At 50.9% G+C, this 11,688-nt stretch overlaps 1 protein-coding gene across 1 annotated transcript in view; it reads left to right on the top strand.

The window, feature by feature from the left end:
- The first annotated feature begins 329 nt into the window (after positions 1 to 329).
- Positions 330 to 11,688, top strand: part of PRAG1 (PEAK1 related, kinase-activating pseudokinase 1) — a 51,337-nt gene continuing 39,978 nt past the window's right edge. The window contains exons 1-3 of the mRNA XM_080929003.1: positions 330 to 443; positions 5,124 to 5,540; positions 8,090 to 9,879. Coding sequence (XP_080785129.1) covers positions 5,250 to 5,540; positions 8,090 to 9,879 — 2,081 coding nt within the window. The 5' untranslated portion in view covers positions 330 to 443; positions 5,124 to 5,249. The remainder of the gene's footprint in view (positions 444 to 5,123; positions 5,541 to 8,089; positions 9,880 to 11,688) is intronic.

The following is an 11,688-nucleotide window of genomic DNA, read 5'->3' as shown; positions in this document are numbered from 1 at the left end:
GTTGAGGACGCTCGGGGAGGGGGGGGGCTCAGCTTCCAGGTCGAGGGGCGCCAAGGTTCGGGCTGGAGGCGGAGCCTCGCGGTGGCGAGCGAGGGGGCGGGGCGCGATGAGGAGTTCCTAAGGACCTAGACTGGGGCGATCGCCCGCCCTCCTGGGCTGGGGACGAGCTGAGTGGCCGGACGCGCAGGCCTGGTGGAGACGCGGGGCAGCGGTGAAGACTGCGGGGGTGCGGGCGGGAGCCCGGCGGGCGGCGTCACCCGAGGCGGAGGGGGCGGAGCCGCGTTTGCAGCTGCCACCCGGCCGCCGGGCCCAGGCAGAAGTCAGCCGCCCGCGGCTGGGCAAGCACTGCGCGCAGACACGCTACAGACAATGCTCCGAGGCGTCCGGCGGGGCAGCGGACCGCTGGGCCACCGACGGCGAGGCTGCGGAAGCGCAGCCCCCAGGTGAGTCCACCACTCTCTTTCCAGATCCCGCCGCTTTTTGTCTGGCGAACGTGGCGGCCCAGGGACTTTCGCGGAGTCGCTGTGGTGGCCCGGCGGGCTAGCCCCTACTGGCGTCCCCCGGGGTGACAGGCGACCGATCGGAGCGCGTGGAGAATCAGAACCTCGTGCTCCGGATTGTGCCCTAGGTGCAGGCGCCGAAACGGGAAAGCTAAGGAGTCGGAGGGGGGTATTTTCAATTCATTCGAGAAACGCCAGCTTTGAAATCGGGAAACTTTGCCTTGGAGTTCCGGGAAGGGTGATCGACTGCTGTAATGGTTTTACTGGTCTTGCTGGTCTGGCTGCTCTGTTTTGTGTGTTGGGAACTGCTTTCTCCCATGAGTATTGTCAAAGAAGCAGAGGGGCAGAGGCCGTCCGGGCTGCTCCGGCCAGATCCGGAGGTGACGAATTGGGGGTCCAGGGAAACCACCTTTAGGCTGCAGCTAATCTCCGAAAGAAGGTGATATCCGTTTGATGAACCTTGGTGGTCATTCCATACCTGGAGCTAGCTCTCACAACCTTTGCTTGTGATGACCCCCTCTGCAGCCGGGCGCACACACCCACATGCACACGCGAGCACGCTTACACTTGGAAAATAGGATCTCCACTTGTGAGTCCTGGAAATGGGAATGGAGGCAGTTGAGCTTTCTCAGCCCACAGCACTCCAAGGTAAAGCTCAGCCATGGTTTTGCAGAGCCGGTTGTAGAGCCCAAAGGTCTAAGGATGAGGATTTTTGCAATGGATTCAGTACAGACTCAGGTTGCGAAGCTTTAACTGCTCACAGTTCTCAGCCCTCCTTTACAGCCCATTCTGAGGAGATGTGACAGGAAGCCCCAGGGAAAGCAATTTGGCTTTCAGGGGATCCCTCAGAACTTTGCTCCCCTTATTGGTTCAGACTGTGCAGGCTTCATCCTCCTGTTGAGTTGATTGTTCAGAAAGTAGAAAATAGAAAGGTATGTAAACATCATAATATACCCTCAGTCCTGGGGCTGGGGTGGGGTGTTAGGGTAATCAATTCTTGCTTTCTGCCTAGCCCACTCTGGCCAATGGAACATGACACATTAATCTGTATACTTTCCATACACACGTACTATACCCTTTCGGGTTTTGCAATTTTTTTTCTTTGTAAAATACAAGAAACAATATTATTTAGATGGAAAAATTTTGGAATTCTATCAAGTAAGGCATGAGCAAATTTGGGTGCAAATATGAGGGGTATTTGGAGCCCAGATACTTAGGATCTGGCCACCCTGATTCTTCGGATTGTTTTTGAGATGCGGTGGGAGTGTATCTGACAGCTCAGCTTTGTAAGTCGTAATGCAGAAGTTTGCAGAGGCAAAGCTGTTTTATCACGACTTGGATCACAAAGAATGCTGAGATCTTTTCCCCATCTTACACTGCAGCCTCCCACTGAGAAATGGGAGAGTTTGCATAATTCTGAGGGCCCACCTACCTTCTGAGGTAGGCATATGAGCCAGGAAGGTGCCATTCCCAGGCTGTGCAGAGCTGGCACTACCCAGGGCTCTCTCTACTCCTGCTCTGAGTGTCGTTTGCAAGGCTCACCGTCTTTTCCCTGAAAGCAAACAGGAGCCGGTTCCAAGCAAAGAAATGTTACTCAAGAGGCCGTTCTAGCTCCAAAGCTAAGACGGCAATATCTGCTTGCAGAGACAGAGGAGCCAGTTTTAACAGGACACAGTGAGTCAGGGAAGGTGGGCAGCCCAGGGTTTCCTTTGTTAACCTTACTCAGCCACTTCCCCTAAAAATTCCTTTGTGTTTCTGGGCAGTTGTGTGGTCCATGTTGGGGTCAGTCTGCAGAAAATGTCCGAGTCGTGCGAGAGAGCAAAAAAGACTGCTCATAAATGAGTGAGTGGTCTCAAGGTAGCTTCCGGCGGGACAGTACAGTAATCAAAACTCTCCAGGCTGTCAGAGGCTGATGGCCACAAAAAAGAGGGAGGGGAGCCCTAGAAAATGGGGTGTCTAGGTGTTCTTCGTTGCCTGCTGAAGAGGAAATGAGATGAGGCCACTCCAGACTGCATCAGTGTGACTTCTCAGCAGCCTCTGAGGAAGTGGTTGGGTAGCACCCCTCCACAGCTCTTGTTCATTCTCTCTCCCCAGAACCCACAGAGGGGCACTGGAGCCTTGCCTGCAGTAGACATAGCCCTGAACGTGGCTTTGCTGTGACACAGTAGGTCTAGTCGGGCTTCACACACAAATCTGAGTCCTTAGAATGTCAAAGTCAACATCTATGAAGACTAAAACAAAACATTTCCTTCACCCACCCACTCCCACCCTTGCCTCTGCATCCCTTACAAAAGTTAGCAGCAAGCATTTAGCACTCCGAGGTTGGTGACTCTAGGAGAGAGACATAACCTGGTTGTAATTCCTCTGCTTGTTGAAAGCCTGTGACCTCTTTTGGAAGATCCGGCAGAGAAGGAATGGGCTATTCGGGTGTACTGGGAGAAGAATCTAGCCAGCATCATTAAAGAAAAGACCTTATTCTGACTGTAGGAGCATTCAGATTTCAGACTGTGTGTGTTCATCTAGCTTAACGTGGAAGCTGTTTCCTCATTAAGTGGCTGGAGCAGGGGTACACTTGGCTGCTATACCTGTTGGATAAGCACCTTGCCTGTGAGTGTGGGAGATGAGAGATGGAGAACTTCCCACAAGAAGTCTGGAATGATCTTTGGAGCTTTGGAGTTTCTGGTGATTCTGTCTGGTTAGTCCTGTTGATTGCTTAGAGAGAATTAACCTCGGGCAAATTCTCACCAGAGGAGGTGGAGTGTACCCTCCCACCCCCTACACACCCCCCCCCCCCCCCCCCGCCAAGGACAGTACTTTCCCAGTTCAAGGAGAATCTGTTCATCTCTGGATCTCCACAAGATTTTCTTCCTAGAGCACTCTGTTAAAAGGTGCTAAAGCACCCTCAGTGAAGAAAAAGGAGCAGTGGGTATTGAGCAGACTTGGGGCCCTGAAAAAGGTGAAGGTGGGGTGGGGGTGGAAAGCAGCAAACTTGGTGTGGATGGCCAGATCTTTCTCTTTGCTGTGTTATCTGCACCTACAGTTGTGATTCGTGGCTACCTTATGGGTTGCTATTTGGATTATTTGGGTAATGCTGTAACCCTTTGAACTCTTTCTTAATTCTTTTTTTAAATTGGACAGTCTCTGTATTTACATTTCAAATGTTATCCTCCCCACTCCCATCCCTCCTCCCCTTCCACTTGTCTCCATGAAGGTGCTCCCTCTCCCAACCACCCTCCCCACCTCAGCGTCTTGGCATTCCCCTACATTGGGAAAACCTTCACTGGACCAAAGGCCTCTCCTCCCTTTGATGCCAGACACTGCCATCCTCTGCTGCATATGCACCTGGAGCCATGGGTCTCTCCATGTGTGCTCATTGGTTGATGATTTAGTCCCTGGGAGCTCTGGAGGATTTGGTTGGTTGATGTTGTTGTTCTTCCCATGGGGTAACCCTTTGAACTCTTGCTGAGGAGTAAATATACTGAGGTCTCTGGGAGCAAATGGGGCTTTTATATTTATTTTCAGAAGCCGTGAGCTGCTTTGACAAAGTGACTACTTGTCCCCAGGGGTATGCTAGGGTAACCTTTTGGATAGCCTCTTCTCTCATATTCTGCCAGAGTCAGGCATTTCTGTCTTCTGTTTCCAACTTGGCATGTGGCACACTGCTTTGTTTACCTCAGCCCCGAATTGAATGGTGTAGATTAAGCAAGGGGAGGGGGCAGAATTCCTGTGATGCCAAACATCCTGACAAGGTGCCCCTGTGGGGTAAGCCAGCACAGCACCTCTCCCCAGAAGCATGGATAACAGTTTCCATTTCAGAGTCTCTGCCTGCTTCTGTTCCTCTTTAGTTCTTGTTCAAAACCTGCATGTTATTGCCAGTAACCCCTTTAGTTTATATGCGGTACTGCTTTGTAGTTCTTGGGCAGTGCCAGGCTTTGGACACCCCAGATTCTGAAAGATTGTAGGGACTAGGTTCAGGGCTCTTTTCCTTTCAGAATCTAAAACACTGTGTTTGGGTGGGAGGGGAACTAAAATGGTGTGTGTGTGTGTGTGTGTGTGCGCGCTCGAGAGCACATGCATGTACACTTGCATATGTAGAGGCTGGGCATGACATTGGGCGTCCCCATCTATGGTTGTACACTTACTATTGTGAGACAGAATCACTCACCAAACCAGTCTCACTGATTGGCTAGACTGGCTTGCTGTCAGTCAAGTCCCCGGGATCTTCCTGTTTTCATCTCCCAGTACTGGGGTTACAGATGTGTACCATCATGCTCAGCTTTTCAATGGGTACTGGAGATCTGAACCCAGATCCCCACATTTGAATGACAAGTATTTTACTATTGAGTGTTTTTCTAAGGCCTTGGGATGTCCTTTATGCTCTCTGTTTGAGAAAGGGGGCAATGATGGTTTGTAAAGTTTCTGATAGAGCTGCCTAAAAAATATCAAAAACAACAAAGAACTTCTGACAGCCGAGCACAGACTCCATAATAAAAGGACTATTCCCCTTTGGCCGCCTTTCCTTCTTTACTTCCTTCTTCCTTGTCTCCATTTTCATACTGGGCTCTTATTGCTAATGCACATATCTCCTAACCATTCCTAATCAGACAATGATCTGCCCTCCAGGGAGTTAATCTGGAACTCATCTCTGCGTCCTGCAAGACCTCATCAGAGAGCCGGGCCCAAGATGAACTCGCACCTTATCGGCTCACAGTGCTCCAGACCGTTTGACTGAACCCCGAGAGCCCAAAAATGTCTGCGTGCAGTGACTTTGTGGAGCACATCTGGAAACCCGGATCTTGCAAGAACTGCTTCTGCTTGCGGAGCGACCATCAGCTAACAGCTGGCCATCCCAAGGCCAGAGCCAGCAGCCTACCCGCTGGAACTCGCCTGCCTGCCAGGCCCGAGAATTGCCGCCTAGAAGATGAAGGTGTGAACGGCTTAGCCTACTCCAAGCCCACCATTGCCGTCAAACCCACCATGATGAGTTCCGAGACCTCCGACTTGTGGACCGAGGCCAGCCTGAGCGTTGAAGTCCCGAAGGTGAGGCTGACTAACCCAGCTGGTATTTTTACAGGGGCTGTTCCTATTCTAACACAAGGTAGCTGGCAGGTAGCCGAGGAGGGCTGTCGGAGCAAGAATTCCTGTGGGATAGTTGCCTACTCACCTGCCCTGAGGATGCTGCTCCCTGAGAGCCACGGTTGGCCATTCCAGCCATCACCCTTCTATGTCTTCCTTTAGGCTAATATGTATTAGTCCAGATACATCAAGATTTTCTCCTGACTTAGAAAAGAGAAGGCAAAACCAAAGACAAACAAAAGCTGTAAACCATCGGCTAGAACTTTAGATAGTTAAAGAAACAACAGCCATTGTACAGTGACTGCCGTCCACCCAGTACCCTTCCACAGGAGCTTCTGCACCATCCACTCATGACCAGTATTTTCGTTGCTCTCTCCACCCATTTCCCTTTCCCAAACGTCATAAAGATCATAAGCACATCTATTTAAAAGATAGCGCCTTAAAAATATAGCCACGGTGCACATTCACATCTAAAGTATTAGCAGCAATACTTATAATAATGGTTGGTCACTCAGCCGATGTTCACACTCGTAGCTTTTCTTCTTAATGTGTATGCGTATGTGTGTGCAGGTGTGTATGGGTGTGTGCATGCACGTACCTGTGCGTGTGCCCGAGGTCCTCCAGGTTTTCTTCCTCATTTGCTCTCTACCTTTCTATTCATTTGTTTCTTTGCTTTTAAAGATTTGTTTATTTCTGCTATAGTGTGAATAGTTTGTCTGCATATGGGTATAATTCGTGCACAGGCCAGCAGGAGGTTTCAGATCCCCTGGAACTGGAATTCCAGATGGGTGCTTGAAGCCACCAAACCTAGGTCCTCTGGAAGAACAAGTGCTTTCAACTGCTAAGCCATCACTCCAACCCCCTATATTTTAGCTTTCAGAAACTCACTGTTTCTCAGCTAAATTGACTGTCCAAGGAACCCCTAGCTTCTGCCTGTCTCTGCCCACTCCCCTGTCCCTGGTGTTACAGGCTTGTACCACCATACCCAGCCTCTTATGGAGATTTCTGGGGATCTATACCCAGGATGCCCGACAGCATAGCAAGGTTTTGCCCACTGAGCCATCTCTCCAGCCTCCATACGTCCAATTTTGACTTGTCGGTTTCACCAGCTTTATCTAGGACCATAAAAACATTTATATCCCCAGTGGTTCGACCTTTCTTCTTCCGAAAGAAAGCCTTAGAAAGGTATAATTATAGAGAGGGTGTGTGGGCCAGGGCTGCTGGAGGCTGCTGTCTGTGGATGCGTTTCTCAGACTACATGCCTGGGACGTCTTAAGAACCCTTGTTCCACAATGACCCCTTCTAGGTCCTGGATTTCCTCAGCCAGGGTGATCCATGGGCCAGGAAGGGTGTGTGAATGCACAAGAAAACAAAGGTCAGTTTTAATTCAAGTGAGGTTTATGTGAAGAGAGGCATTTCCTGGGGTGGCCGCAAACTGCAAACTCTGTCCTCTCGAGAGAGCTGTTCCGCTTTCCTTGTGCTGGCTACACCCATCCACTCAGCCAGTCTTGACACCTTCAACTTTCACCTATATAAGCCAGTGACTCTTTGTATTCAGAATCCCCCAGGGTAAGGAGCCGCCAGCAAGCCCTGAAACGAAGCTATCTATACAAATGGGAGCAGGCAGGAAGGAAAAAAAGAAAGCGAGAATGTAACTGACAAAATGATTGACAGGCATGATGAACTCACATCTTTGCTTTATTGCCCTACTAGTCCAGCTGCTCAACCAAGTGGGAGCTGAGGTGACCCCCATAAACTTGAAGAAGGGGCAGCTGTGTGACAAGGCTCAAAGGAGAGCCTAGCAAAGAGCCAGGAAGCCTGGACCCAGCTCAGAAGCCATCCCTTTGTCCCCTGGCCTGCACCAACTCATGGGGTGCTTTTAAAAATTATACGGGTGGGGTGGGGTGGGGGGTGTTATAGAGATGGCCACACCCACATGTGTGCTCACAACAGACCATGACTCTCATTCAAGGGAATCTGATGCCCTCTTCTGTTCTCCTTGGGTACCAGGCAGGCATATGTGGCACTTAGAGATACGTGTAGCAGACAAAGAATAATAAAATGGTGTTTTGAAAGGAGACACAAAATAGTTATGGTTGGTTTCTTCAGGAATGTGCCACAGCTGGATTATCCAGTGACCAGTGGGCACAAGGAAGCATTAAACAGAATTTCAAACTATATTCAGTTGTTTGACCCAGTGCTTGTGAGTCTTCACGTTTTCTGGTTCGGTTGCTGATTTCTCTTATAGTACAGACGTGAGCTAAAAGCATTACCATCCCTGAGTAGGATGTGTAGTTCAGCATCTGGAAAGACAGATGCTCTACGACTGTAGCTCTGGGGAGGACAAAGGTGAGCATTGCACTGTTTGCCTGCTGGGACAGACCTGCCTGCTCTCTGAGACAGGTGACGATGTTATCACTTGCCTCATACTTTGTTTCTCTTCTCCCTTCTCTGATCAAGTATAACACACTCTTCTTTTCTTTTCTTTTCTTTTAATCCTGGGGGCTGTGTAGGTCAACTGGAGACGAAGCCCAGGCAAGTTCCTGCTCCAGAAACAGGAAGAAGGGCCAATAGTTTTCCTAGGCAGCTTTCGAGGAATGCAGAAGCCTGCAGGCCCTCTTGCCTGCACAGATAGCAACAGTCGTTGTGCCCCAGCCTACACCATGGTCGGACTGCATAACCTGGAGGCCCAAGTGGATAGGAACACTGCCTTTCAACCAGTGAGTTTCCAGGAAGAGAAGGCTGGGAGGGACGAGCTGTCCTCTGCTCAGGAGAGCTTTCGTCAGAAGCTAGCTGCCTTCGCAGGAATGACATCCAGCTGCCCCAAAGGCCCCAGGCCCTGCCCTTCTCCACAGCCCCTGCGGGAGTCCCTGCCCTCAGAGGATGACAGTGACCAAAGGTGCTCACCCTCAGGGGACAGCGAAGGTGGGGAGTATTGTTCCATTCTGGACTGTTGTCCAGAATCCAAAAATGCTGTGCATAACACTGAGGGCTCTGGCAGACATGGGGGGGACTGCTCACCCCTATGCTGGGAGCAGGGAACGTGCACAAGACCGACAGAAGAGGAAAAGCAGGTCCTGAACTTCCCCAGAGAGTGTTGTGGCCAAGTATCCACAGCAAACCCACCCCGCCTGGGCCCCAAGAAGCCATCCCTGAACTCAGAGGCTACCAGCTCTTCAGATGGTCTGTCCTGTGGCAGCAGCAGTGGCACCAGCAGCCCCTTCGCGCCACACCTGGAGAATGACTACTGCTCTCTGGTGAAGGAGCCAGGCTCGGGGAAGCCGCAGGACTCCAGCTGCCACGCAATCACCGCTGGCAAATGCGTGGGTCAAGCTGCGGACCTCCAGCCCCCAACCCTCCCTCGAGAAGCCGTGCAGCCTGAACCCATCTACGCCGAAAGTGCCAAGAGGAAGAAGGCCGCTCCGGTACCTCAGAGGCCTGAGCCCAAAAAAGAGCAGGTCGCAGCTGGCCAAGTATGGACAGGTGACACCTGGGCTCAGAAGACACCCTCTGGCTGGAGACAGGACAGGGAAAGCCCAAACACTGCTCCTCAGGTGGCAGCCACCATTACTGTCATTGCTGCGCACCCAGAAGAGGACCACAGGACTATTTATCTGAGCAGCCCTGACTCAGCCGTCGGGGTGCAGTGGCCACGTGGGCCTTTGAACCAGGACTTACACGCTAGTGAAGAAGAGCCTTTGGTTGTGCAGGGGCTAAGCTCAAGGGAGAGCCATCCACATAATGTGACTGAAAACACGTCCAAAGAGAAACCTGCCATTCCCCCCAAGCTGTCCAAAAGCAGCCCGGGAGGGTCCCCAGTGTCACCTGCAGCCTCCCCTCTGATTGACCACAGCGATGGGAACACCGGTGGTGGCAGCAGCATCGGACCCCAGCCTTTTTCTAGAGTCCCTACTAACCTAACTCCTTCTTGCCAGACCAATGGCATTGCCGCCGCCGGTGACCCTGCCAAGTGTCCCCCACCAGCCAACTCCTCTTCTGTCTTGGACCAGAGGCGGCCAAGATACCAGACTGGTGCTTGGAGCCGCCAGTGCCGGATAGAGGAGGAGGAGGAGGTGGGGCAGGAGTTGTTGAGTCAAAGTTGGGGGAGAGAGTTGGAAAATGGTACCGCAGACCATTCGAACTCCTCTACCTGGCACCGTCTCCATCCCGTTGATGGCTCCTCTGGGCAGAACAGCAAAACTAACTCTGGGATGAGCAAATCAGCTTCGTTTGCCTTTGAGTTCCCAAAGGACAGAGGCAGACTGGAGGCATTTTCACCCCCTCCCCCACCTCCAAAGTCAAGGTGAGTACCCTGGAGCTGACGTGGAAAGAGTCATAAGAAAAAAAAAAACAGTCTGCAGGGCCTTTCCCAGAAACCTTTGCTTTTGCTGCCTCTCAGGAAAGCCTCCGGCCCATTCTGGAGTGCTGCCTGCCAGACACCAGTGTCTGCCCAAAGGCCATTGTGCTTTATGTAAATTTCCCAGAGGCCCAGCTTAGCCTTGAGAAAGCAGGTTTGGGGTGTGTGTGTGTGTGTGTGTGTGTGTGTGTGTGTGTGTGTGTGTGTGTGTGTGTGTGTGTGTGTGGACTGGCTATTTGAAATGAATTTGACAAAGTGCACCAGGGGCACTGGGGATGTAGCTTTGTAGCAGAGCCCTTGCCTAGCAGACATAAGGAAGGCATCATGGTTGGGTGGTTGGTCTCTGGCACTGTAAAAAGAAAAGAAAGAAAAAAGAAAAAGCTGGGGTGGACCCAAGTTCAGTGATGGAGCCGGTGGTGCTTAACCTGAGTGAGTCCTGCAAACAAAACAACCCTAGCAAAGTGTTGCTCCTTTTGCTACATTCTTACAATGGGCCCACTCCCCAGATCTCTAAGTAGCTCTTGTATTGTTAAAAAAAAAAAAAAAAAAAACTCTAAAACTTCATCTGTTGCAACAGAGACAAGAGGGCTAAAGGGGCCAGGCTACAGGAATTAAGTAGGTTAAAGCCAAGCGTGTGGGCAATGAACTATTGCTGCTGCATTGGCCTTCACTCGGACAACGTTTTCAAAGGAAGCTAGGCCGGTGGTGAAGCACCTCTGATGTGGGTTTTTCAAGGGAACTGGAGAGCACCATTGGCTGCCAGTATGCTAAAGCTCACAGCTTTCTCCATTGCCCTGCCATAGCATTGCTAGTTTCATACACCTTTCAAAGGCTCCAGGAAAATAGATGTCTTCTCTAAGCTATTGAACTGTGAAAGAAATGCAAATTCTGAGGATTCCCACCCCCCCTTTTGATGAAAGCAAAACTGATCTTGATCGAGAGAGGAATGACCTGCTATGACAAAAAAGCCAGGCTTTCCAAACGGTCTCTCTGCTCCTGCTGCCCCCGGTGTTCTGTTTGAGTGGCAACCTCTGGGTTGCTGTCAGAAACAAGGGGATTGAGCACAGAGAGAAGTCCCTGTGACACTTGGCTTTGAACATCAAGGTGGCGTTTTAGGCTGTGATGTGATCTAACAGGGCCTTGTTATGAGCACTTCTCTGTTCTGCTATTCTGTTGGCTACCCACCATGCAGTATTGACACCTCCCAGAGCCCTTGGTGACTCCCAGAAGGAATGAATGATTCAGCAACTTAGTTCGCTTTATAAGGTACTTACAATGGGGCTGGCGGGGGAGGGGGGGCATGGATTTTTCAGGTGTTGGGCATAACAGCTCATCTTATTCTTAGAATAGTCCCAGGAGAGACGAATCACCAGCTATTGTCCACAGATGACAAAACAAATTGAGAGCTGAAGAAATCTACACGGGGTCGAAGCTGTCCCTGGCAGCTTAGCCAGGACGGGTAGTGCAGCTCCTAACCTTCCAGTGCACAGAGAACAGAGCAAGGTAGGGGAGAAAAACCTACCGCTGTGCCTGTGTGACTCAGCCCTAGGTGCTGCTGGAGATCTGGATTCAACCTCGTATTCTGGCTCAGAGTTATGGGTTGAGCAAGCCGCCTGTGGTCTTCTTGAGTCTCTTAGATGGGATGCTTATACTTGCCTAATTCTATCTTTCGAAATTATTTTTTTACCTGTATTTATGTGTGTGTGCCCATGCCCACATGCACAGGTGTTGATGTCAGAGGGCAATCAGTGGGGG

Source organism: Micromys minutus (assembly GCF_963924665.1).
Source record: "Micromys minutus genome assembly, chromosome: 14".
NCBI classification, from domain to species: domain Eukaryota; kingdom Metazoa; phylum Chordata; class Mammalia; order Rodentia; family Muridae; genus Micromys; species Micromys minutus.
This window is presented reverse-complemented; position numbering and strand designations above follow the sequence as displayed.